At 41.9% G+C, this 27,226-nt stretch overlaps 1 protein-coding gene and 1 non-coding gene across 3 annotated transcripts in view; both read left to right on the forward strand.

The window, feature by feature from the left end:
* Positions 1-27,226, forward strand: part of ccar1 (cell division cycle and apoptosis regulator 1) — a 142,542-nt gene that overhangs the window by 35,555 nt on the left and 79,761 nt on the right. For both annotated transcript variants that reach the window (XM_060841816.1, XM_060841815.1), the window contains exons 8-12: positions 1,959-2,136; positions 3,537-3,666; positions 4,241-4,402; positions 11,813-12,038; positions 13,478-13,591. In XM_060841816.1, coding sequence (XP_060697799.1) covers positions 1,959-2,136; positions 3,537-3,666; positions 4,241-4,402; positions 11,813-12,038; positions 13,478-13,591 — 810 coding nt within the window. The remainder of the gene's footprint in view (positions 1-1,958; positions 2,137-3,536; positions 3,667-4,240; positions 4,403-11,812; positions 12,039-13,477; positions 13,592-27,226) is intronic.
* Positions 4,869-4,937, forward strand: LOC132826550 (small nucleolar RNA SNORD98). Its single transcript, XR_009645891.1, has one exon. It is a non-coding gene; the product is annotated as a small nucleolar RNA SNORD98 (small nucleolar RNA).

Raw genomic sequence — 27,226 nt, forward strand, 5'->3', positions numbered from 1 at the left:
GTGGAATTTGCACATTCTCCCCATGTCTGCATGGATTTCCTCCGGGTGCTCCAGTTTCCTCCCACAGTCCAAAAATGTGCAGGTTAGGTGAATTGATCATGCTAAATTGCCCGTAGTGTTTGGTGAAGGGGTAAATGTAGGGGAATGGGTCTGGGTGGGTTGCACTTCAGCAGGTTGGTGAGGACTTGTTGGGCCGAAGGGCCTATTTCCACACTAACTAACTAATGTAATCTAATTTTTAGCGCCAAATGTTACGTCTTCAATTTTCCAGTACACTCTGAAGCTGCTAGTCAGTCACATTTCAGATGCCTGCAAGCTCTCAGTACTAAACAGCTTTTGCTCTCTCTCAGACGTATAGTACACACCTTCAACTTCATAACAATCTAGAATTAACATAACATGAACTGCAGTTAAATATTAAATAGAGCTCTTCAAATAATAAAATGGTCAGGGAAGATCCCACAGATTTCTGTGCAAACTCCCTCCCGACTATAATGACTGAATTCATTAAAATGGTGTTTTCTCATTCTCATTTTTACAACTCTTTCCTTTAGAACTTCCTCAAAAGTCACACCCTCCATGATGCACAAGTCTGTTGCTCGGACTCCCAGGACTGAACTTGAGCATCTTCCCTTGGGTAGTCAGCACGCTTCACTCAACTGACAATACCCATGGGGCTTTTCTTAACTGCAATATTTCTCAGCTGCACCAAGCAAATACAACTTATGGGCTTCTTTCACCCTCACCTGCAGCTACACTGAAACATCAAGGATTTTCAGGGCGGGTTAAAAGTCCCAGCTGCCCTGATGTTTCCAGGGCCAACTGCCCAGAGCCAACTTCAGTTCTTGTTCAGCATGGAGCCTTTGTCCCTGCTGCCAACAACTTGACTGCTTCCCAGTTTCACGTTTATAAACCTTCTGGTTCTATGATCTGCTTTACGCATCAGTTTCCGCAGCACGGCCGCACTGTTCCCTTTAAGTAGCTGTGTCCTTCAGCTGTATTTTTTTTAAAAAAAAGGCGCAGGCATTCTTCTGCCAAAAGCAAGTTTTCATAACACCCAGACCATTTTATTATTTGCTGCATGTGAGTCTAGTTATTGCAAATGAGTCTCAATAAACTGAGGAGCCATGATAAATCCAGACCTACCAATAAATCTGATTGAAAATTTCAACCAAAAAGAGAAATTAGTAGGAATGCTTACGGGTTTCTGAGGAGATGGTTTTCGTCAGGTAGCAGCTATGTTGAGTAGAGGCAGGTTATTGTTCAAACTGCTTTGTTCAAACTTCCTGTATCCAGCATTTTGATTCTGTCCTTGTCTGATTTCATTACATAATTTTTCCCCTACTTATGTGGCCTTAATTAAGACATACTAAATTCATGCAAGAAATACATTATTTGAATGGCTTCAGGTTTTCCTTGATCGCAGTTAGCTAATATTTCTTTGCTGATTGACTTAAAGTGGTTTCCCCAGACTAACACGATCACTCATCCTGACCCACCATACCTGTTTCCACTTGCTTACCCTGGGCTTTCTCTACTCCTTGCCAGACGCAGCCCCTCCTCACCTGGCACATCACTCTGCCCTGTCTGACATGGCCCCTGACCACTGTATCACCAACCCCCCCCCCCCCAATCTTCAAGAATTAAGGTTGATTCACTACCATTCACCTTCCTGATTCTTGGTGCTCCTCTGATTACTAGCTGCATCTCTAATTTTCCTGAACGTTTTGAGGGCTTTCAGTGGTGAATTTATCTACTAATGCGGGTTATACGTAGTTGGATTGAGGAGACTAGCCCTAATCAGGAGTCAAAGGTGTGTTTGCACAGTATGTGTTTGTATAAAATTATAGATGCACACATGTGAAATTTGAGAGTATATATGTGGATATGCATGCTTGATACTTCTGCCTCGATTGAGGGTAAGTCATTCAATTATTTTTCTTGTATCAACTTCCTAGAGTCAGACTCAACCACTAATCAAGACGCCTCCAACTGTCATGCAGCCTCTCACACAGCAGCCGTATGGTGTTCCACCTCAGCCACAGTCTCTCTTGCAGGCATCTATGGCTGCTGCTCCTCTCACTCCTTTGCTGTCAGCACAACCTCAACCTTTGCTCCAGCAACCACAGCAGAAACGTAAGTCACCAAAAGATCTGCATTCATAATTATTGCCATTGTAGATTAAATATATGTCACCCACTAACCATACAGTGTAATTATAAACTATTATAGATATATAATATGTAATTTAGATTAAATATGGACCACGTATTCACAATTTAAACATAAATCACCGACAAAATCTTTATTCACATCATTGTAAATGGAACCTGAAACAGCCACAAGGTGCATTTTAGTTTACACACCAGTCCCCTGACAAATCTGGTTCTCAAATGTTTCTTATGAGACCGCTTTTTTAAAATCTATTTCTGCACATCTCGTGCAAGACAATTTTTTTTTACTTTGCACAAATTAGATTAGATTACTTAGTGTGGAAATAGGCCCTTCGGCCCAACAAGTCCACATCGAACCTCCGAAGAGCAACCTAACCAGACCCATTCCCCTTCACCTAACACTACAGGCAATTTAGCATGGCCAATTCACCTAACTTGCACATCTTTGGACTGTGGGAGGAAACCGGAGCACCAGGTGCAAACTCCACAGACAGTTGCCCGAGGCGGGAATTGAACCCGGGTGTCTGGCGCTGTTATTAGTTTTCCAATTAAGTATCATTTTTACTTTCCTTAACGTGAGCCTTGTTGCTGATGTTAAGCAATCAAGATCTAGAGCCATCTTCCATCAGGACATACCTTTGTCACAATCAATGTTGAACAAAAGCTAAAAATGCTTGAAACATTGGTCAGTATCTGTGGGAAAGAAGTTTCATTGACTTTTAATGTTAACTCTGTTCTTCTCTCAGCAGAAACTGTCTGACCTGTTAATTTTTCCAATTTTTCAATTTATATTTCCAGTTTCCAGCACCCTTTGAATTCCCTTTTGGGAACCCTGTCTTCATGTATGTGACAAAATGCAATTGCATGTCTTTAAAATTGAGCATTCCAATGTGTCTGTAAAATATAGGAGCACCTACTGACAAGGTTCTGAGTGTTTTAGCCTCAGATTCCATTTTCAATCACGGCAAGCTCCTGTGTGCAAGGTACTGCGCTGTATCCTTCTATGTTCTATGTTCTATGTTCTATGTTTTGAACTGGACAACACTTCATTATGCAGTTTATGACTGCAGGTTTGCTTCTCATAGTGCTTCTAATAGGGAGCATTTTAGAGAATCAAGTTGGAACATTCCAGAAGGATTTATTGCTTTCACCTTGTTGAAAATTGTTAACAGTGCCTTGCTCATGTTAATGCTGCTGCTTGATGATTGCTTCAAATTGTGAAAGTCATGTTCCTAGGTCTGGTATCTCACACCTTGAACAGAACAAGCATTGCCAGAACACAGGTCACAAGTCATTCAAGAAGTGATATTTAATTTTATTTTAAGACAATTGCTCTGAACCTTGGCACTTTTCCTGTTACAGCTGGGTTGCTGCAACCTCCTGTACGAGTCATTCCACAGCCACAAGCGGTCCGAAGGATTGAACCACCATCCAGATTCATGACCCGGAATGAAAGACTTGAAATAACATTAACAAGGAAAGATGATCGAAGGTACTGCAGATGACTCAGTGCTTGCAATAAAATCACAATTAAATCACACTTCGCCCTAGCTTTCCTAGATCTCTTAATTTCTTTTTGGATGATATGGTAATTTGAGCTACAGTTGTGCACGTTGATGAAATTAGCCTCAGATTCCATTTTCAATCACGGCAAGCTCCTGTGTGCAGGGTTTGTAGCAAATTCTGCTGTAATATGGAGAAGCAACTTGCTGGCATCGAATGGTATTTGGATAATTTGGATAGAGATGCTGGGACCTGTATTTGGGAGACTAAACAGGTCACCTATGGGAAGAAGAATGGAGAATTCGCTAATACATTGTGCACAGTAGTAGTTAACCCCTCAGCACATTCTGCAATTTGTGACTCGAGATTTCTTGCACATAGTCAATGCACTTGAAAAACATTTTGAATTTTTTCATTTTGTTGTAGGTTTTAAGCACAAGTTTTCTTTACATTTGGATGCCATTTAGGGTTGCAAGGCAACTTTCAACTTTTTTAACTCAAATGATGAGCTACAATTCTGCTTGAATCATGAAATCTTTTTTTCAAATTAAATTATTTTGTAGTCGTGAAAGAGATCGAGACAGGAGGCGTTCACGTGAACGGTCACCACAACGTAAACGGTCCCGAGAGCGATCACCACGGCGAGAAAGGGACAGGTCACCAAGAAGGCAGAGACGTGTGGTTCCTCGTTACACAGTTCAGTTCTCCAAGTTTTCTTTGGATTGGTATGAGTACAACTGATTAGATATTATTAATGACTATTTTTCTGATCATGGCACTGCTTAGTAAACATTGATTAAGTTTTAGTGAGGTTTTGCCTTTATTGAAGTGACAAATGTTGATAGAGTTTTGCCCATTCTTAACTTGCATAAGAAAGGTGGCAGATAGACCTCCATAACATCGAAAGTTACGTTCTTTCTAAATTGTGTCTAATTCTTTCTCGTGTGTGCAGTGCAGCTAAAGATTGTGCCCATGCATACAACAGAATTATGGCACTGTGCTTAAAAAGTGTGCGTGCATGTTTCCTTAGTATGTAAATAGAAATAATTTGTGATAAACCTGTCCCATGCCACTTCTAACCAGATGGTGAAAATTTCAGTCAGCAGAAATGTTGCTCATGAATGATTAATAAAATCCATTTCAAATTCCTTTCCAATCTAATTTTTAACTAGTCATACGGAAAGCACCTATGGGTAATGATGTTTAATCCTATTCCATTACTGAAATGACAGTGTGGAGAGAAAAAAAATCACTGAACCCATTCAAAATGCCCATGGAGAGTTTTTGGGCCGATGTGTGCTTTTCAATCCATTCAGGATATTTGTTATGTTTATATCACATAATGAGCATGAGGTAGTTGAGTACTTCTGTCCATTATAGTTGCACTGTCCAAGTTCAACACTCACTAACCAGGAAATCAGAGGTTCTTATTTTTATTCATATTCTAGTTGCTATATTTCTAGGTTTTAAACTGTTACCCATGAAGCTCATTATCCAGTCAGGGCCAACTGCATCTGTCCTGTCTAATTGTCTAACATAGATTGGCTGCTGTTGACAAGAAGAATTCTCTCAGCATGTCCATTTGAGCACAGGAATGCCTTGCAGTCAGACATTTTGAATTGTAGTCAATCATCTATGTTTTAAGATGTGTGTAGATGATTCCACACAGCTCAGGTTGAGCTACAAAAGTTATGCAACATCACGAGCACTAGGTGTAGTGCTCCAATGAAGACATTATTTTAGATGTAAAGCTGTTATCTCGGAAGGTCTTCTAACAAGCCTTTGCAGGTTGAACTTATAAACGTTTGAGGGCAGCTACTTTATTGGGAGTGTTTTGTAGGCCCCAAAGAGTCAGTGGGAAGTCGAAGAGCAAATATGTGGACCATTCACATGGGTGTTTAAGAGTAATAATCAGGTAATTATGTAAGGGGATTTCAACTTTCCCAATGTAAATTGAGGTAGTCATAATGTAAAGGGCTTTAGAGGGGGTGAATTTCTTTGAAACATATTCAGGAGAGGTTTTTTGTAGAAGGCCCAACAAGGGATGGCACAGTGCTGTGCCTGGTTCTGGGGAAGAAAAAGCCGTACAAGTGTGTTAATAGTGAAGAAGATGTTTGAAGGTTACAGGAAGATACGGAAGGGTTGGTCAGAGGGACAGACTAGTGGCAGATGATATTTAATCCTGATAAGTGCGAGATGGTGCACTTTGGACAAAGAATCAAGATGAGAGAGTGCTTAAAAAAATCGCAGGACACTGGGTAGCTTAGAGGAACAGAGAAATCTTGAGGTAATCATTCACAGATTCCTGAAGTCAGCAGATCACCGGAATAGGTTAATTAACACACTAAGCTTTTTCACTCAGCTGGTGGTGGGAATCTGAAATGCACTGCCTGGGGAGGTAATGCACACTGGAAACTTTAAATCTTTAAAAAATATTTGGATAAAAAAAAATCAAGGATATGGAACAAGTGCAGGAAATTGGAATTGTAGTGATAGTTATGTCAATCCAGTCTTGATGGGCTGAAGGGCTTTCCTGAGCTGTTTGAATCTATGAATCTATTGTTTTTTTCTTTATTCACTCATGGGTCATGGATGTCCCTGGCTTAGCCAGCATTTCTTGCTCAACCCTACCTGAGATGATGGTGGCGAGAGGTTGTGTTGAATCACTGCAATCCATTTGCTGTAGGTAGTTAGACAATGCCATTAAGGATGGGATTCCAGGATTTTGATCCAGCGACAATGAAGAAATGATATATTTCCAAATCAGGATGGTGAGTGGCTTTGAGGAGAATGTGAAGATAGTGGTATTCCTGTATACCTGCTGCTCTTGCCCTTTCACATGGTTGTGATTGTGGGTTTGGAAGGCACAGTCCAAGGATTGTTTAATTTCTATAGTGTACCTTTTACGAAGTGCACACTGCTGCTATTGAGTATTAGTGATGCTGGGAGTGGATGTGGTGCCAGTTAAGTGGGCTGCTTTGTCCTTCATGGTATCAAGCTTCTTGAGTGTTGTTGGAGCTGCATTCACCTAGGTAAGTGGGAACATTTCACCACACTCCAGTTTTGTGCCTTGTGGTAATGCCTGGATGTTAATAGTGAGGGATTCAGTGATGGTAACACCATTCTTCTTGGCAAACAGTGTAGCTCTGAATGAGGCAAGATATATATCTATTTCATTGGAGCTGTGGAATTTACCATCTTCATTATGCATTTATCGTCTCCTGCCTTTCTACCCTGCTAATTGTCTTAAGAATAATGTTACCACTAATGCTGGAGGTTTGTGCTTAGGCAAGAGATGGTGTTTTATGCTTTTAAGTTATGTGTAGGGACCCCACAGAGCTCAGGTTGATCCACAAAAGTTACAAAAGCAGTGAAGTTATGAAAAATCTGTGGTATGACCAAAACAGTTATGGGTACATTGTTGCAGGAGGATGTCAAGTCATTATAACATACAACAAAGAATGATGAGAATGGTCCCAAGAATGTGGAACTTCAATTATGTCGCTAAATTGGAAACATTGGGACTACAGATCTCCTTGGAGAAAAAGCTGGGAGGCAGTTTCATTGAGGTGTACAAAATCACTGGGGTTTGGACGATTGGTAAAGCAAAGCTGTTCCAATTTGTTAAGGGATTGAAAACCAGAGAACACTGCTTAAAGGTAATTGGCAAAAGTGCCATTAGGGACATGAATAAAAATGTTGTCATGCAGCGACTGCTCATAACCACTAGCATTGTCGTTGGACTATTAATCCAGAGACCCAGACAATATTCTGGTGACCTGGCTTCGACTCCCAGCACAGCAGTTGGTGGAAATTGAATTCAGTACAAATCTGGAATTGAGAGTCTAATATCAGTAGATGTGAAGCTGAAAAAGCACAGCAGGTCAGATAGCATCTGAGGAGTAGGCATGTCAAGGTTTTGAGTTGAAACCCTTCGTCAGGACTGGGAAGGGGCAGGGGAGACCAGAAGTACATGTCAGGAGAGGGGGGGGGCGGGGGGGGGGGGGCTGGGCTGGGGGAAAGGTTAGGTGGGATGGCAAGAGATGGATGCAGGTAGGAGGTTATTGTGATTGGTTAGTGGGAAGGGTGCAACGGATAGACTGACAGGTTAGTTCACATCTGGGAGGCAAGGAGGAGGGCAGGATATGAGATAAGGCTGTGGGTGAGGAGATTTGAAGCTGGTGAAGTTAACATTGAGGCCATTGGGCTGGAAGCTCCCGAGGCAAAATATCAGATATTGTTCCACCACTGGAGACCAAGAATGGATATGTCACCAGGGGAGTGGGAGGGGGGATTAAAGTGGATGGCAACCAGAAAATTAGGTTGGTTGATGCGTGCAGATGCTGTGCGAACTGGTCGCAGAGTCTGCGTTTGGTCTCCCCAATATAGAGGAGACCACATCGGGAGCAATTGATCCATCGGGTTGGGTGAAAGGTAGGTGAATCTCTACCAGATCTGGAAAGATTGTCTGGAGACTTGGACAGAGGTGTAGGGGCAGATATTGCACCTCTTGTGGTTACAGAGAAAGGAGAAGTTGTTGGGGAGTTTAGAGTTGACGAAGGAGTCTTGGAATGAATGGTCCCTGCGGAAAACAGACAGGGCTGCAGGAGGAAATATCTTTGGGGTTTGATTATAGGTGGCGGAAATGTCAGAGGGTGATGCATTGGATTTGGAGGTTGGTGGGGTGTTACGTGAGGACTAGGGAGTCTCTATACTTCTTATTGTCGTGGGGAGGTGGTTTGAGGGCAGAAGTGGGGGAAATGGAGGAGGTGCAGTTGAGGGCATCCTTACTGAGGGGAAATTGTGGTAGTTAAAGTAGGAAGATAGTGCGATGTTCTGGAGTAAAATGCCTCATTCTGGAAGCAGATGCGGTGGAGGAATTGAGAGTATGGTGTAGCATTTTTGCAGGAGAGTGGGTGAGAGAAGGTGTAGTTGAGGTAGGTGTGGGAGACCATGCATTTGAAATAGATGTCAGTGGTGAGTTCGTTTCCAGAGATGGAGAGGGAGACATCCAGGAGGGGGAAGATGGTGTCAGAAATGGCCCAGGTGGATTTGAGGGCAGGGTGAATGGTGTTGGTGAATTTGGTGAATTGTTCAAACTTCCTGTGGGAGCACAAGGCAGCATGACTCAGTCATCAATATAGTGGAGAAAGAGGTGAGGGATGGTGCCTGTGTAGTTGTGGAAGAGGAACTGTTCCTCAAATCCTACAGAGTGTCAGGTGTCGCTTAGGCCCGTGCAGGTGCACATGGTCATCCCTTTGTTTTGTAGGACATAGGGGGAATCAAAGGAAAAATTGTTGAGGGTGAGGACCAGTTCTGCCAAGTGAATGGATGTGTGGAATGGGACTGATTGGTCCTTTTGAGAGATGAAGAAGTGGCGGGCTTTTAGTCCCTCCCTGTGGGGGATACAGGTATAAAAGGCCTGTACGTTTTTGGAGAAGGTGAGGTGTTGGGGGCAGGAAAATTTAAAGTTTTGCAAGAGCTGGAGGGTGTGGGTGGACCAAAGGGGAATGAACAGAGTCGAGGTGGGAGGTGATGAGTACGGTGGGTCAGGAGCAGACAAAGACCTGGGGCAATTGAGTTTATGGATTTTGGGTAGGAGATAGAAATGGGTTGTGCAGGGTTGGGGAACTATCAGATGAGAGGTTGGTGGATGGGAGATGTCCCAACGTGGTGATGGCCTGGGAGATACTGGCTTGGCGATCAAGGTGAAGTCATCATTGAGGAGATGGTAGGAGGTGGTGTTGGTGAGTTGACATATGGCCTCTGGCCTCAGTGATGTAGAGATCACTTTGCGCTCCCCTTCTCAGTGGGTTTAATAGTGTGGTTGGGGTTGGAGTGGAGGGTTGCGCGTTCCGAGGTTGGCGTAAGTGATAGGGGTGGAGTGATCCACGTGATTGATGTTGTAGCGGCAGTTTAAGATGAGGAAGTCGATGGAGGCTGGGAGGCCGGGAGGGGGTGTCACGAGGATAGAATTCGCCAGAGGCGGGAGAAGGGAACATTAGAGGATGGGTTGGATTCCTGCTCAAGGAAATATGCGGATAGGTGGAGGTAGTGGAAAAAGAGCATAACATCATAACATGAGTGGAATTCGTTCACATGTGGGTGTTGAGGAAGGAAGATGAGCCCTTTGCTGAGGACTGGCCATTGTTGCTTGTCAGAAAAACTTATCTAGATCACTAATATCCTTTAGGGAAGGAAACTGCCTGGTATGACCTACATGTGACTGAAATGTGGTTGACTCTTTAACAGTTAGGTGGGCAATAAATGTTGGCCTAACCAGTGACACTTATTGTCTGTGAATTAATTTTTAGAAATTTGAAATTCCCTGTCTTAGTGGAGGCAAATTCAGTCATGGTATTCAGAAAAGAATTTGGATTGTTCCCTGAAATTGAAGCATTTACGAGAGTATCGGGAACAAGTAATTGGGTCTCACTAGATGAATTGCTTCTTCAGAGAGACCATGAGAGGCTGAATAGCCCCATTTTTATCTGCTGCAACCATCCTGTTTTGTGGAATTAGGTCAAAGATCAGCCACAATCTCATTGGCAGAACAGCAAAAGGGACCATCTGGCTGCCTGTGCAATTTTTTCTTGAAAAACATGATGCACCATTTAATAAATGTTTGTTTTCATAAACTAGCAAAAGTTACTTTAAATATTAAAAGGTGCATAATTTACACTTTTTCCAGTTTTTATATAAAAACATTTTGTTTTTCCCAAAATAGTTGTTCAACTGAATTTGGTTCTTAACTAGAGATAAGAAACGTGGAACAACAGAAGTGGACAGTGGTCTATCAGGAGAAATCTAATAATTCAAATTCATCTGACACTTGGGTTTACATCACCTGTAAAATGAAAGAAATCCTCTTCAATTTGCCTATTGAGAGAAAAAAGTGCCATTGTAACCAAGCTGCTACTTGCCTATTAAGAACAAATGCACAGGGTGATGTTAATTTGCAGAAGTGGTTAGTGACTCTTTTATGAGATAAAAAGGAGCAGTAATTAACTGTCTAACTTTGCCTCTTAGAATCTTTGAAAAACAGGAAGAGGGGTAGCTTGTACTTAACTCAGAAATTGCTTTATCTGTGTTGACAAATTCTGAGAGTGCTCATGCTCAGAGTGGCAAATCTTTGGAGGATCCAGAGAAAAATAATAGTTCGTGTCAGAATGTCATGACCGTCCAAGACTTTGAAATTAAAAAGTGAATTATTAGAGGGCACTAAAAAGGAAATCTATTGATAAATCTATTCCGTCACTGTGAAATATGCACCAGTTGATTGTTATAGGCAGACTATTTTGGACATTAGAAATTTAAATATTGAGTATAATTGATAGAACATATAAGTTCAGATTTAACAGCTTGCTCTTTCTTTTGGATGGGTTCTTAAGATGAATTGGGATTGGCACAGTGGCTCAGTGGTTAGCACTCTTGCCTCACAGTACTAAGGCTCAATCCCTCAGGTGACTGTTGTGTAGAGTGTGCACATTCACCCCAAGGGTTTCCTGTGAGTGCTCCAGTTTCCACCCACAGTCCAAAGACATGCTGATTAGGTGGTTTGGCCATACTGAATTGCCTACAATATCCAGGACTATGCAGACTAGATGGATTAGTCACAGGAAATGCAGGGGTATAGTATGGGGGATGGATTTGGTTTGACTGTGCTTTGGAAAGTCGGTGTGGACGTAATAGCCTGCTTCCACACTAGGATTTTGTGATTCTTTGAATCATTTGAGGGTTGGTTGCTTTTAAATATTATTGGTTTCTTATTATTCTTCTAGTTGCCTGTCTCATTTTGATGTACATTCCCTACCTTTTCAGATCTAATTTGCTGGGAATTTGTCTTCCAGGGAGTCATACTATGATAGTATGTTAGTTAAAATCTGACACAACCATGGAATTGAAAGAAGTCACAACAATAGGAACTGCCTGCTATAACTAGGGATAGAAGTTCTTCCTTGATGGAGGGATTGCAGGTGGTTCTTTATGATGCAGGAATAGACAGCACTTGATATGAGAATACTCCAAAAGCAATTAGGCTACAGCATGATATGTGGCTGCCTTGTTAAAGTTCTGAAAACTTCTTGAAATCTAGGTTCCTTCATTCATTAGATAATTTTTTATATCACATATAGCACATCTTGTGACATGATGGAGCTTCGCCGTCGATATCAGAACCTGTACATCCCAAGTGATTTCTTTGATACGCAATTCACGTGGGTCGATGCATTTCTTCTAAATAGACCATTTCAACTTGGAAATCAGTGCAGTTTCCATATCGTTCATAAAGAGGTGGAGCCCCTGGAGAAGATGGCAGCCATGCTTGACCCACCAGATGCAGACCATCTGTACAGTGCAAAGGTTTATATATTATATTGTACATTTTAGTTTCTCACAACATTCTCAGTTGTTTTCAATGTTTCTGTGAATACTGAATTTCTTGACAGAAATATGTTTGCACTTGAGATGGGGATGTGACAATAGGCCTCCTTGTCCTCATACCAGACTCCAGTAGCTCGTTCACTGGTCTGAATTCGAATCTCTAAGAATAGTTACAGCACAGATAGTCATCCATTTGTCTTTGCTGGCACTTTGAAGGAGCAACTCATCGTATTGTCACATCCCTACTTAAAAGTGCAAAGGCTTATATTTTAGATTCTCACAACATTCTCAGTTGCTTTCAGTTTTTCTGTGAATACTGAATTTCTTGAGAAGGAAATACTCAGTTTTTATCATTAAATTGTATTTTTGTGTAAAGAAAGGTTTGATCTCATTCACCTGTCGCTGAAGATGGTTCTGTCTTTCTGAGATATGCTTATTATGAGAGCTGTTCATGTTGGAAAACATTTTGAATCCCCAGTCTATTCCATCTCAGCCCAATCTCAGAAAAACACTACCTAATCCAGTGATGCAGCATTTTTCAATTTCTATCAGACAGCAATGGGAAGTGGATAAGATTGAGCCTCCTTAACTTCGTATCGGACTCCAGTAGCTTGTTCACTGGTCTGAATTTAAATCTCTAAGAATACTTACAGCACTGTCTTTGCTGGCACTCTGATTGCAAGGTCATCGATGGGTCACTTAAGACATTTCAGGGTCACTGAAGAGAAGTTGAAAGAGACATTATGATGGATGGGCAAGAACAGAAGCAGATTGCATTTGAAGAGTGCTGCAGTTAGCTGTACAGCTTTACAGGAAGCTGAATTACACACATTTTTTTAGGGAACTTGATGAGACAAGTGCAGCTGAATTGGCTCTATGTTGTTAGAATTTGGACACCTAGGCCTCAGTCTACCCATTCCCAGTTGAATGATTTCCTTCAGTGTTGTGATGGATCTGTAATTCTGAGTTGAGAGAGAACCAGTAGTTTAACATTAAAATTCATCATTAAGATTATAGTTTAAAGTTGCAGTTTAATGTGGAATTCAGGTGAAACACTCTATCCAGGAAAGAGATAATACTTTATGACTTGTGGCAAATAGCATGTCAAGGAGGCTAAGAGCATGAAGGATTATGGCATAGAAGGTTATCCTGAAAGGATTTGTTAATGGCATGATAGGAGCCTTCTCTGGAGAAGGAAAACAAACATGGGCCAGACAATTTGACCTCAATGATCTATTTATGCATGAACAGTGTAAATTAAATGCTGCACATCCTGCCTTTCATTTCAGGAGAGTATTGCATGTAAGATCTAAGTTATAAGGAGCAGAAGTAGAAAGTAGGTTTCTTATTGGGCAGTTTGTTTTTAGGTCTATTATACAATTCTGCTCTTGGTTGAAATTACTGTGTGGTTCTGTTAGGTCATGCTGTTGGCAAGCCCTGGCATGGATGAACTCTTCCACAAATCATGTGCTCTTGCTGAAGACTCGCAGGAGATACGAGAAGGATTCCAGCATCCTGCGCGGCTCATAAAGGTTAGTGGTATACTTAACCCTGAACTAGTGATGTAATCAATGGTATAGTCATGGTTGATAATATAGGTGCCTTCGTTGTCTGGGGTGGGATGTTGGTAATACAGTATGCAATACTGCATAATAACACCATCCTCATTCACCGCGACTTGGCTCCATGCTTGATGATTTTGTGGTTTTATGAGCACGGAAGCAGATCAGAGGCTCAGAATCCAGAAGCAATTAACTCACCTCTTGATTCTTGATCTACAAGATAAAAGTCAGGAGTTTGTGAGAATGAAAAAAGGAGCCTCTGAAAATCAAAAGAATGGCCCATAACAAATATAATTTAGTGTTCTATATTCAATGACTTGCTGTTCTGCATGGGGTAGAGTTCCCAGGACTGCTGAGGTACATCTTAATTTAAATTCATAAGTTTCATTGAAGAATAGGTTTTTGTTATAATGCCCCTTCAAATGCTGCTGTTTTGAATTAACTTGATGTCATGGATTTTCACATTGTAACAGAGTTCGTCCAGACATAGCATGGAATTCTGTTCTGCCATAGGTGGCTTTCTGCCCTTTCTCATCAGGCAATTAGCATGAAAGACATTGTGTGCAGCATTCCTGACCAATAGGAGGTTAAGATGGTCTGTGGACTTCCACGCTGATTGTATTTTCTGCAGATTTGAGAAGTCCTTGTGAAATAACTTTTTGAAGGCTGGTATTCCATCAGTAAATCACCCTTTATTTACACATGTGTAGTATATGATATTGACCCAGCTAGCTCGAGCCAGCCCATAGAGTGAACAGAACCCCTAACACTGCTCATATTTGCCACCTAGAACTCCCTGATTGGACCAGTAGAGTCCTAATTAGGGGACTCATATTCTAAGAGGTCCACCTAGCTGACCTCATTACAATCGCTACACATGTTCCATATATGTAAACAGATTTTTTTTCATGTTGAAGTCACTATTCAATGTTTTTGAAGGGCTGCTCCTGACCTTGGATTACATTTCAGCCCAACCTCCTGATCAGTGATCACCCAGTGTTGGAGGAGGAAGGTTGGGAGTCATCCTCGTCAGTCTGCTCATGTGTCTAGCCAAAATAGTCAGTAACACATCCAGACAGCAAGCAATTGAGGAGTCACTTAACCCAACTGTCTGGTCTCTTCTGTGGTTCCACTCATGTTGAGGTGTCCTTGAAGAGGCATTCATCAGCACTTGAGACCTTCCATGACCGGAGGGCGCTGCTGGAGCTGGAGATAGCCTTTAACAAAAGGGCGAAAGGGTAGAGTGCTGACTAGAACATCGGGTCCACTTGGAGCTAAGGACCACCTTGACACCAGCCCCCACCTTTAGATTGCACAATATGCCTCGATCATTCATGAGCACGACAATGTGGATAGATACTTCCAAAATGGTGTAGTGTTACAAGAGTATGATGGGGACATGAAACCAATTGCTTATTATTCCACTCAACAGCTCCCAGTATCCCAGTGTATGGCAAGATGTGCAGTGCATTAATCTATGTAACATCAATGGTGCAAGTTTGTGAGCTAGTAACTATATCAGCGCACATAGCATTGCATGTGACATACGTAGGCAGACCTGCTCAACACAAGGAAATTGAAATCTGTCTCGGACAGCAGAACAGTTGCATAGGAGGCAATCCTAATATCTTCAGACAGATCAGTTCAGGTAATGAGGGATATCAGAGGCATCAGTATCTGCTGGAGGTTGTTTGTTTGTTTGGAGGCCACACCAGATAAAGAAACACAAGGGTCAGGATCAAGAAAAAAAAAGACAATCACAACCGTGATTTCCTCGAATTCCAGGAGCAGCAATTACTGTTTTATTTGCTGTTGCATTGTTTTGGGAACTTTGGAGAAAAAAAAGTCAAAATAACAGCATTTTTAAAAGGGAGAAGAACCGACCAAGGAAGCACAGATTGAGGTAAGGGCAGGAGAGAGAGAGTGAGAAAGAAACCTGCGTTGCTAACTGACAGAGCAGTGAACCTGCGTAGTTACTGCCTTTGCTGTTCAATTCATATATCACTGGACATCGGAGTGCATCTGGGAAAATTAACAAACAGTGAAATTCACAACTGATCTTGGAGGAACCTGTTTGGGAGAGGACACAGCACCACTTTAATCAATATCTGGATTACTCCCAGTGCTACGAGCTAGTGAGGGCAGGAATAGGAGGATGGAGCAGACGAATGCATGGCTGAGGAGCTGGTGTGCAGGAGAAGGATTCATATTTTTGGATTATTGGAAGTTTTTTTGAGGTAGAAGTAACCTGTACAAAAAGAATGGATTGCACTTAAATTGGAAGGAGACTAATATACTGACAGGGAGATTTGCTAGAGCTGCACAGGATGATTTAAACTAGTAAGGTGGGAGGATGGGACCCAGGGAGATAGTGAGGAAAGAGATCAGTCTGAGACTGAAAATGTGTTGCTGGAAAAACGCAGCAGGTCAGGCAGCATCCAAGGAACAGGAAATTCGACGTTTCGGGCATAAGCCCTTCATCAGGAATGAGGAAAGTGTGTCCAGCAGGCTAAGATAAAAGGTAAGGAGGAGGGACTTGGGGGAGGGGCGATGGAGATGCGATAGGTGGAAGGTGGTCAAGGTGAGGGTGATAGGCCGGAGTGGGGTGGGGGCGGAGAGGTCGGGAAGAAGATTGCAGGTTAGGAAGGCAGTGCTGAGTTCGAGGGATTCGACTGAGACAAGGTGGGGGGAGGGGAAATGAGGAAACTGGAGAAATCTGAGTTCATCCCTTGTGGTTGGAGGGTTCCCAGGCAGAAGATGAGGCTCTCTTCCTCCAGAGGTGTTCTCTGATACCCGGACCAACCAACCCAACCACCCCGTGGCTCAACACTTTTAACTCCCCCTCCCACTCCACCAAGGACATGCAGGTCCTTGGACTCCTCCATCGCCAGACCATAACAACACGACGGTTGGAGGAAGAGCGCCTCATCTTCCGCCTGGGAACCCTCCAACCACAAGGGATGAACTGAGATTTCTCCAGTTTCCTCATTTCCCCTCCCCCCACCTTGTCTCAGTCGAATCCCTTGAACTCAGCACCGCCTTCCTAACCTGCAATCTTCTTCCTGACCTCTCCGCTCCCACCCCACTCCAGCCTATCACCCTTACCTTGACCTCCTTCCACCTATCACATCTCCATCGTCCCTCCCTACCTTTTATCTTAGCCTGCTGGACACACTTTCCTCATTCCTGATGAAGGGCTTATGCCCGAAACGTCGAATTTCCTGTTCCTTGGATGCTGTCTGACCTGCGCTTTTCCAGCAACACAATTTCAGCTCTGATACTCCAGCATCTGCAGACCTCACTTTCTCCTCAGTCTGAGACTGGTACAGTTGAGAACAAAGACAATTCAAGCAGTCAGGGAAAGCAGGGGCAAAGCAGAGAACAAAGTAGAACTGATAAATTAAACTACATTTATTTCAATGCAAGAAGCTTAACAGGCAAGGCAGATGAACCCAGGGCATGGTTAGGAACATGGGACTGAGATATCATAGCAATTATACAAACATGACTCGGGGATGGACAGGACTGGCAGCTTAATGTTCCAGCATACAAATGTGACAGGAAAAACAGGAACGGCAAGAAAGGAGGGGGAGAGGCGTTTTTGATAAAGGATAGCATTACAGTTGTACTGAGGGAGGATATTCCTGGAAATACATCCAGGTTATTTGGGTTGAACTGAGAAATAAGAAAGGGATGATCACCTTATTGGGATTGTATTATAGACCCCCTAATAGTCAGATTGAAATTGGGAAACAAATTTGTAAGGAGATTGCTGTTATCATTAAAAATAGTAGGGTAGTTATGGGAGGGGATTTTAACTTTACAAACGTAGACTGGGACTGCCGTAGTATTAAGGTTTTCGATGGAGAGGAATTTGTTAAGTGTGTACAAGAAGGTTTTCTGATTCAGTGAGAAGATGCAAAACTTGACCTACTCTTGGGAAATAAGGCCAGGCAGATGACTGAGGTGTCAGTGAGGGAGCACATTGGAGCTAGCGACCATAATAAAATAGTGATGGAAAAGGATAGACCAGATCTAAAAATTGAAGTTCTAAATTGGAGAAAGGCTAATTTTTATGGTATTAGGCAAGAACTCTCAAAAACTGATTGGGGGTGGATGTTGACAGGTAAATGGATAGCTGGAAAACGGGAAGGCTTCAGAAATGAGATAACGAGAGTTCAGAGAAAGTATATTCCTGTGACAATGAAAGGAAAGGCTGGTAGGTAAAGGGAATGCTGGATGACTAATCAAATTGAGGGTTTGGTTAAAAAAGAGAAGAAAGTATATGTCAGGTGTAGACAGGATAGATCGAGTGAATCCTTAGGAGGACTTAAGAGAGAAATCAGGAGGGCAAAAAGGGGACATGAGATAGCTTTGGCAAATAGAGTTAAGGAGAATCCAAAGCGTGTCTGATCTATATGGACTTCAGTAAGGAATTCGGCAGAGTTAGATCTCATGGAATATAGGGAGAACTTGCCATTTGGATACAGAACTGGATCAAAGGTCGAAAACAGAGGATGGTGGTGGAAGGTTATTTTTCAGACTGGAAGCCACAAGAATCGATGCTGGGTCCACTACTTTCCATCATTTATATAAATGATTTAGATGTGAGCAAAAAGAGGTATAGTTAGTAAGTTTGCAGATGACACCAAAATTGGAGGTGTAGTGGACAGTGAAGAAGGTTACCTCAGATTGCAACGGGATCTTGATCAGATGAGCCAATGGGCTGAGAAGTGGCAGGTGGAGTTTAATTTATATAAATGAGAGGTGCTGCATTTTGGAAAAGTAGATCATGGCAGGGCTTATAAACTTAATGGTAAGGTACTGGGGACTGTTGCTGAACAAGCAGACCTTGAATGCAGGTTCATAGCTCTTTGAAAGTGAAGTCGTAGGTAGATAGGAAAGTGAAGAAGGCATTTGATATGCTTTCCTTTATTGGTCAGAGTGTTGAGTACAGGAGTTGGAAGGTCATGTTGCGACTGTACAGGACGTTGTTTAGGCCACTGTTGGAATATTGTGTGCAGTTCTGGTCTTCTTCCTATCGGAAAGATGTTGTGAAACTTGAAGTTCAGAAAATATTTACAAGGATGTTGTCAGGGTTGGAGGATTTGAGCTTTTGGGAGAGGTAGAATAGGCTGGGGTTGTTTTCCCTGAAGCATCAGAGGCTGAGGAGTGACCTTTATAGAGGTTTATAAAATCATGAGGCGCATGGATAGGATAAGTAGGCAAAGTCTTTTTCCTGGGATGGGGGAGTCCAGAACTAGAGGGCATAGGTTTAGAGTGAGAGGGGAAAGATATAAGAGAGACTTAATGGGCAACCTTTTCACACAGAGGGTGGTACATGTATGGAATGAGCTGACAGAGAAACTGGTAGAGGCGAGTACAATTGCAACATTTAAAAGGCATCTCAATGGGTGTATGGGCCAGGTGTTGGCAGGTGGGACTAGATTGGGTTGGGATATCTGGTCGACATGGACGAGCTGGACCGAAGAGTGTGTCTCTATGCTGTACATTTCTATGACTCTAGACTCCAACTAAATGTTTTGTGTGGATAGAGCATGGCAATATACAAGTATTTCTGGTATAATGTGATGATTGCATTCCTGTGTAACCATGCGCTGTAGAAAATCGCTACACCTGTACAGTAGAAAGTTTGCGCTATCCAAATAAAGTCCACTATTCGTCAATCGCATTATGGCCTGTTTATGTATTGAAGCACTATACCAGAAATCCCTATCCAGGCAGACCATCACATACTTGGTGGACAGTGCTAACTAGAGATGGGAGAGTGGGAACCAAAGAGGAGCTGAAGAAAAATATCTTGGCTCAGGTGGCCAAACCCTTATAGAAGCATTGAAACTGAAGAAAGGAAAAAAAAGTTGACATCTATGCAGAGATACTATCTATGATTCTGGGGTACTGCATGATAGCTTTGAAGGCTTGGTAGAGCTAGCCATGGTTAAAATAAAGGCTCATCAGATAATGGAAATTGAGGAACACAGGAAATACACTAGCAGATGAGGCAGCTAGACCAGTGGCAGAGAAAGAAACACCAGTCCCAGTTTCCGCTGCAGTGAAGGGACTATGTGAAATCAATATTCCAAAGATTCAGTATAAAGTTGAAGAGCAAGAGCAATGGATGAAGAAATCGCCGAAACCACAGGAGGCATCAAGATAATAAAGGATTAGTAATGAAATGGGGAGGGATGTCTTCAAACGCTGCACAATCCTGGAACAGCAAAGTGAAATGTTCCACCAGCGAAGACCTAAAATCCTATGGGAAAACCTGCAAAAATTGTTTTTTGGGCCCCTGCTAACAACAAGACAAGAAATACTACTGAGTAGTAACTGACCAATTTAAATGGTGTGTAGAAGCATTTGTCACCCAACACTCTTTTGCTCAGATGGTAGCCCAAATACTGGCATATGAAATCATTTTCCACAGGATTCCCTACTGTTGTATTCCAACCTTCTAGAAATATTTGATTATTTATTGCCCCTGCATGCTAGCTTTCTATGTTTCATATACAGGTATCTTCAAGTTCTCACTATTAAATTTGGTTTCTGGTTCATAGTAACCGCCAGAATGTTGATTGTGTGACATTCCGTGACAAGAATTCCATTGAAAGTATAGGGGTGATGATTAGGTTTGATATTGTTGGAGATGGTCATTGCCCAGCACTTCTGTGGCGCGACTGTTATTTGCTACTGCCAGCCCGAGCCCAGTCCACGTCTTGCTGCAATTACACATGGCTGAGGAGTCGTGAGTGGTGCTGAACATTGTGCAATCATCAGCAAACATCCCCTCTCTGACCTTATTGTTGAGGAAAAGTCCTGAATGCAGTAGTTAAAGATGTTTGGGCCGAGGGCATTACCCTGAGGAACTCATGGCAAAATGTCCTGGATTTAAGATGATTGATCTCCAGAAACCGTAAGCATGTACCTTTGTGTTGGCTATGGAGTTCCCCCCCCAAATTCCCAAAGAATTTGCTATGGTTGTCTCTGTCAGATGCTGTCTCATCACACTTTTGGAGTTCAGATCTTTTGTCCTTACTTGGACCAACTCTGTACAGAGGTCGGAGCCTGAGCAACCCTGGCAGAATCTCTACTGCGCATCAGTGAACAGCTTATTGTGAAGCAAGTGCTTAAAAGCCCTGTTGATGACCTCTTCCATCACTTGACTGATGATTGAGATTAGGCTAATGTGGCGCAAATTTTTCGGGTTGGATTTATCTGCTTTTTATGTACAGCAAATATCCTGACCCATGTTGCTAGGTAGATGCCAGGAGCTGTACCTGAACAGCTTAACTCAGGGTACTGCAAGTTCTGGAGCACAACTCTTCAGTGCTATTGTAGGAATGTGGTCAGGATCTGTAGCCTTTGCAGAATCCAGTGCCTTCTGTTCAATGCTTGACGTTATGCGGAGTTGCTGAAGACTAGCCTCTGATGCTGAGGGTATCAGAAGGAGACCAAGATGGATTCTCCCATCTAGTACTTATGGTTGATTGCTGCAAAAGCTTTATATTTTGCATTAGTGTACAGGGCTCTCCCTTCATTTGAAAATGAGGACTTTAGTGAAGCCACTGCCTCCAGTATGTTGTTTACTTATCCACCACCATTCTCAACTGGATGTGGCAGGACTGCAGAGGTTTATCTGACCTTTCGTTTGTGGAATGGTTTAGCCCCGTCTGTCACTTCATATTTTCCTCGCCAATAGCTTTACCAGTTTGACACCTCATATTTAAGTATGCCTGGTGCTGCTCCTGGCAGGATTGATTCTTTGGTTTGATGGTAATGGTAGAGGAGGAAATACGTAGTTTGTGTTGGAGTATGATTCTGCTGCTGGTAATTGTCCACAGTGCATCATTGCTTGTCATGATTTACTGGATCTGTTGGTGGTTTATCCTGTTTAGGATTGTGGTAGTACCAAATTCGATAGTGATGTGTCTTCTCCACTAGGTCTCTGTTTCCTGATACTGGCACGTATGGATGCATTGTGACAAGTAGATTAGTGTAGATATTGTCAAGTAGGTTTTTCCCTCTTGGTTCCCTCCCCACTTGCTATCAAGCAGCTATGTCCTTTGGGATTTGAATAGCTCCGTCAGTAATGAGACTGCCAAGCTGGTTCTACATAATAGAGATATACAGCAGGGAAACAGATCCTTCAGTCTAATTCGTCCATGCCGACCAGCTATCTTAAAGTAATCTAGTCTCATTTGCCAACTATCCATCCTGTTCATATACCCATCCAGATGCCTTTTAAATGTTGTAACCACACCAGCCTCCTCCATTTCCTCTAGCAGCTCATTCCATACTCTAACTATCCTCTGCATTAAAACATTGCTCCTTAGGTCGCTTTTTAATCTTTCCCCCCTCACCTTAAACCTATGCCTTCTAGTTCTGTACTCCTTCACCTCAGGGAAGATAACTTGTCTGTTTACCTTACCTCTTCATGATTTTGTAAACCTGGATAAGGAACACCTAAGCCTCCAATGTTCCAGGGAAAACCACCTATTCAGCCTCTCCTATAGCTCAAACTCTCCAACTCTGGCAATGTCCTTGTTAGTCTTTTCTGAACCCTTTCAACTATCACGACATCCTTCCTGTAACAGGGAGACCAGAGTTTCACACAATATTCCAACAGTGGCCTAACCAATGTCCTGTGCAGCTGTGACATGACTTCCCAACTCCTATACTCAATACGTTGACCAATAAAGGAAAGCATACCAATCACCACCTTCACTATCCAATCTACCTGTGACTCTACTTTCAAGAAACTATGAACGTGCACTCCAAGGTCTCATTGTTCAGCAACACTCCCCAAAACCTTACCATTAAGTTTATAAGCCCTGCCCTGATCTGCCTTTCCAAAATGCAGCACCTCACATTTATTAAAATGAAACTCCATCTGCCACTCATTGGCCCATCTGATCAAGATCCTGCCGTACTCTGAGGTAACCTTCTTTGCTGTCCAATTTTGATGTTATCTGCAAACTTACTAACTGTGTACCTCCTATATTCACATCCAAATCATGTACATAAAGGGATGAAAAGCAGTGAACCCAGCACTGATCCTTGTGGCACACCACTGGTTCCAGGCCTCCAGTCAGCAAAGCAACCTTCCACCGCCACACTGTCTTCTACTTTAGAGTCAGTTCTGTATCAAAATGGCTAGTTCTCCATGTGGTCTAACCTTGCTAACCAATTTACCATCAGGAACCTTGTCTGATGCCTTACTAAAGTCCATGTAGACTACGGCCACCACTCTGCCGCCCTCAATCTTTTGTTACTTCAAAAAATTCAATGAAGTTACTGGTGATGGACATTGAAATTCTCCACTTATAATGCGTTCTGTGCTGGGAACCCCAAGCTAATATTTGAATGAGATTGAATTCCATCTATATAGAATTAACCTAAATTTATGAAATGGTGGACATCAAGGGGAGAAGGTGTATTGGCAATGCCACTGGACCAGTGTAACCAGTACACTCATGATTGCAGTGGCCAAAGGTTCAAATCCTACCACGAAAGCTGATGGAATTTCAGTTTAGTTCATAAGACTGAAAAGTTTGTCTCAATGAAGTAAAAGTTTCCATTCAAACCCATCTGATTCACCAGTGCCTATTAGTAGAGGAAACTTGCCATCTTTCCCAGGTCTGGTCCACAATGGGACTCCAATAGGGTTGATTCTTAACTACCTTCTGAAATAGTCCGGCCAAGCCCTCAATTTAGGGGAAGTTAGGTATGGCAGCAAATGCTGGCCATACAGGTGATGCCCACATAATATGAAAGAACAAAGTACAATTAACATTGCGCTCAGAAACAATATTCCCCTGGTGGGGTTTCTAGAACCAGGGACATACTGTTACAGACCAGACAACCTCAAAATATTTTAAGATGATAGCCTGGATCCTAGCTTTTTCCTGTTTTTAAAGGCAAATGTGAAGTGTATGTTCTAGACACAGTGCAACTAGTCAGACTACTCAATGTTAAGTAAAACACAGTTCATTTAAACACCTGCAGTTAATGTGCAGCCAATAAAAGAGAAATTTAGAATAACTTAACGGAATAATAGATACAATAACTAACACTATTTAACTGTTCCAATATCGTAACATCCTGCAAACGCACCCCTTGGCAGAATGGAAAATTCAGACTCAGATTCTCACATGCAGTTCTCTAGTCCAGAAGGAAACAACATCATGAAAATTCAGAGAGAGTAGCAGTTAGGAGGCATTCACTGAAGCAACCAAGTCTGTTGAGACCCCAATTATTTCACTTAAAGCTAAACTTAAAAACTCAGACATCCTGATCACTGAGAGCTGACCACAACCATTCAGGCGCTTTCAAAAAAGTCCCAACGCCTCCCAAATTGTTTCCATTTGTGGTTCTGGTAGATTGCTTGGCCTGTATGCCTTACAATATTTCTTCAAAATGAAGGATAAAGCCAGTCAGACCAAAAATCACACTAACCTCAATAAAGAGTGGATGATTTAGGACTGAAGATAAGGGAAATAGCCTAATCATATTAATTGCTTTACTGAGGGTGGTGAGTATTTTGAATTTTCCATCCGAAGAGGTGTGGGAACTCTGAGATTAAGTATATTCAAGACAGAAGTACATTGATTTCTAGATATTTATGAGATTAAGAGGCGTAGAGATAGCTTGGTGACTAAATAAACAGTGATCTAAAACAGTGAAGCAGGTCAAGGGGCTGAATGGCCTTTTCCTGATCCAGATTACAATGGGGAGTGAGTGTGACGGTGGGATTTGACTGAGTGGGAGATTATTGGTCAGGCCTGGAAAGGTGATTAGACAGTGGCATTTTTTTAAAGAAAGCAGATGCCTGATGGTCTACAGAAGAAGAAACAGAGTGTCTCCCAAAATGTTATAATCTTAAAAATCAAGTCTTGATGAGAAAATGAAGGGAAATAGGCAGATGTTCCCCAAATGGTATTGCTGATGGGTTATAGGAGGTTCATAGAATTATGTGCTGCAGTAGCACATGAATTACCAGTAGGTGGTTATTTGGGAATAAGGAAAACTCAAGCCAAAATACAAAAACATTGTTGTTGGCCCTACTGCATAAGGATGTGGTTGACTTTTGTCAAACGTGTCATAGATGTTAAGTAATTAGAAAACCTCAGCCAGTAGTAAAACTAGCACCCTTAATCCCATTTCTGCATTTGAGGAACATTTTACAAGAATGTTGATTGATTGAGTAGGACCCTCCCTAAGACAAAAAGTAAGAGTCAGTATTGTTAATCATAATGGATTTGTCTATTAGATTTCCAGAGGCCACTCCATTATACAGTATCACAGCTAAAAAGATTGTAGGAGAGTTAGTCAAATTAATTAAAATGTTCAAGGGAGTTATGGGTATTTTAGGAATAAAACAATTGAAATCTGCTGCATACTATTCAGAATCGCAGGGAGCATTAGAATGGTGGCAACAAACTTTAAAGACCATATTGAGGGCTTATAGTCAAGACTATCCAGAGGATTGCGATGAAGGAATTTTGTTTGTTCCTATGCAATTAGGGATGAATCTACCAAATTCGTGTGAATGTGCTGAAAAGGTATTTTGATAAGGGAAGTAGAGCAAAAGGACACTGTGTTACTGGTGACAACACAAAGTAAAGAATCAAGTTCAGATGATTCTGAATTGGACATTCCTCAAATTAGACAATGAGCAAGTTCTCAAGAATTGGGATAAATTATTCAGTTACCTTCCCGAAGAAAATCAGAATGACCTGAAAGAGTTATGAAAGTCACATGGGGAGATGCACGGGAATAAGCTGGGAAGCACTAACTTGATTATTCATGAAGGTAAGGAAATGCTGTTCCAATTAAGCAACATTCTCATAGACTCAACAGTCTAAAGTTGGCACAGCTTCAAAAAGAGATTGAATGCATGCTCAAAGATAATAAAGTCAGGCCAAGAAAAATGTTTTATATTTTGGCTTGAGTTTTTCTTACTCCCAAATAGCGAATGCAACTCAACTATAGTAATGGTGCCAAAACCAGATGGTACCCAATGGTTTTGTGTGGACTGTTGCAAAGTTAATGCACTTACAACGTGTGATTCATATCCTGTCCCACATTTGGAAGACTATATTGAGAAAATGGATCGAGCAACTTAGATTTTAAAATTGGACTTAGATGTGCCGAATGGACTGGACCAGTTTAAAGTCATGCCATTTGGTATGAAAAATACGCCAGCTACATTTCAACGACTAACCAGTAAAATCATTTCATGATTACCCAATTGTGAGGTGTGTATTGACAATCTGGTGATTTTTAGTCACCCATAGAAGGAACATTCAGATTATCTATCAGAATTTTTCATTCCACTTAGGGAGGTGGGTTTGGTGGTAAACCTGGCGAAGAGTGAATTTGTAGAGGCCCAGTCACATTTCTGGGACCATGTAATTGGACATAGACGAATGGCCCGTGAGAGATGAACCAAAAGTTTTAAGGAGTTTTTCATCCCATCCAAGAGGAGTGTTATGATTCCTGAGACTGAGTGGTTTTTGTCAGAAGTTTGTACTGAATTTTAGCAACATTGTTGCTCCACTGACTGACTTAGAGTCATAGAAATGTACAGCGTGGAATCAGACCCTTTGGTCCAACCCGTCCATGCCAACCAGATGTCCCACCTGTCAGCACCTGGCCCATATCTCTCCAACCCTTCCTATTGATATATCCATCCAAATGCCTCTTAAATGTTGCAAAAGCACTAGCCTCCACCACTTCCTCTGGCAGACTTGTTGAAGAAGTGCTGAAAATTTCAGTGGACAGAGGGATGTCAGAAGGTATTTGACATTTTGGAAATGTGTTAAATATTGCCCCAGAGTTAGCCACACCTAATTGCTCAAAGCCATTCAAGATGATTATTGATGCAATTGATGTGGTTGTCGGTGCTTTCCTTTTGAAAAATGATGGGTAGGAAAGACCTATTGAGTATTTTTCCAGAAAATTGAATGATCAACAAAAATATTCACAATTGCAAAGACCTTTAGCTTGGTGTCGGCATTACAATGTTTCAAAATTTATATTACCAGTAATCTGGCTAAGACAGCTTTATATACTGATCATATCCCCTGAAAGTTTTTGGAAAAACTTAAATAAAAATACTGAACTGTTTAGATAGAGCTACCTATTGCAGCCAATCCATTTGAAAATCTGGGTAATCCAAGATGGAGGATTTGAAAAATTTCTGGCTGTAAGAACTGCACTTTTTTTGAGGCATTTTAGGTGCTGCAGGTGATTTCCTCGAATTTCAGGAGCAGCAGTTACTGTGGCATATGCTGTTGCAGTGTTTTGGAACTTTGGGAAAAAAAAGTCAAAGCAACAGCAGTTTTAAAAGGGAGAAGAACAGGCAAAGGAAGCACATGCTGAGGACAGTGCAGGAGAGAAAGAGAAAACTTGCACAGTTACTGCCTTTGCTGTTTTTGAACTCATGTATTGCTGGACATCGGAGAACGTGTGGGAAAATTAACAAACAGTGAATTTCACAACTAATCCTGGAGGAACCTGATTTGGCGAAATTCACAACACAAAATCAGATAAGTTAATCGTTGTTTTAAGTCTGTCCAATAGAAA

The sequence above is a fragment of the Hemiscyllium ocellatum genome, chromosome 22 (genome assembly GCF_020745735.1).
Source record: "Hemiscyllium ocellatum isolate sHemOce1 chromosome 22, sHemOce1.pat.X.cur, whole genome shotgun sequence".
NCBI classification, from domain to species: domain Eukaryota; kingdom Metazoa; phylum Chordata; class Chondrichthyes; order Orectolobiformes; family Hemiscylliidae; genus Hemiscyllium; species Hemiscyllium ocellatum.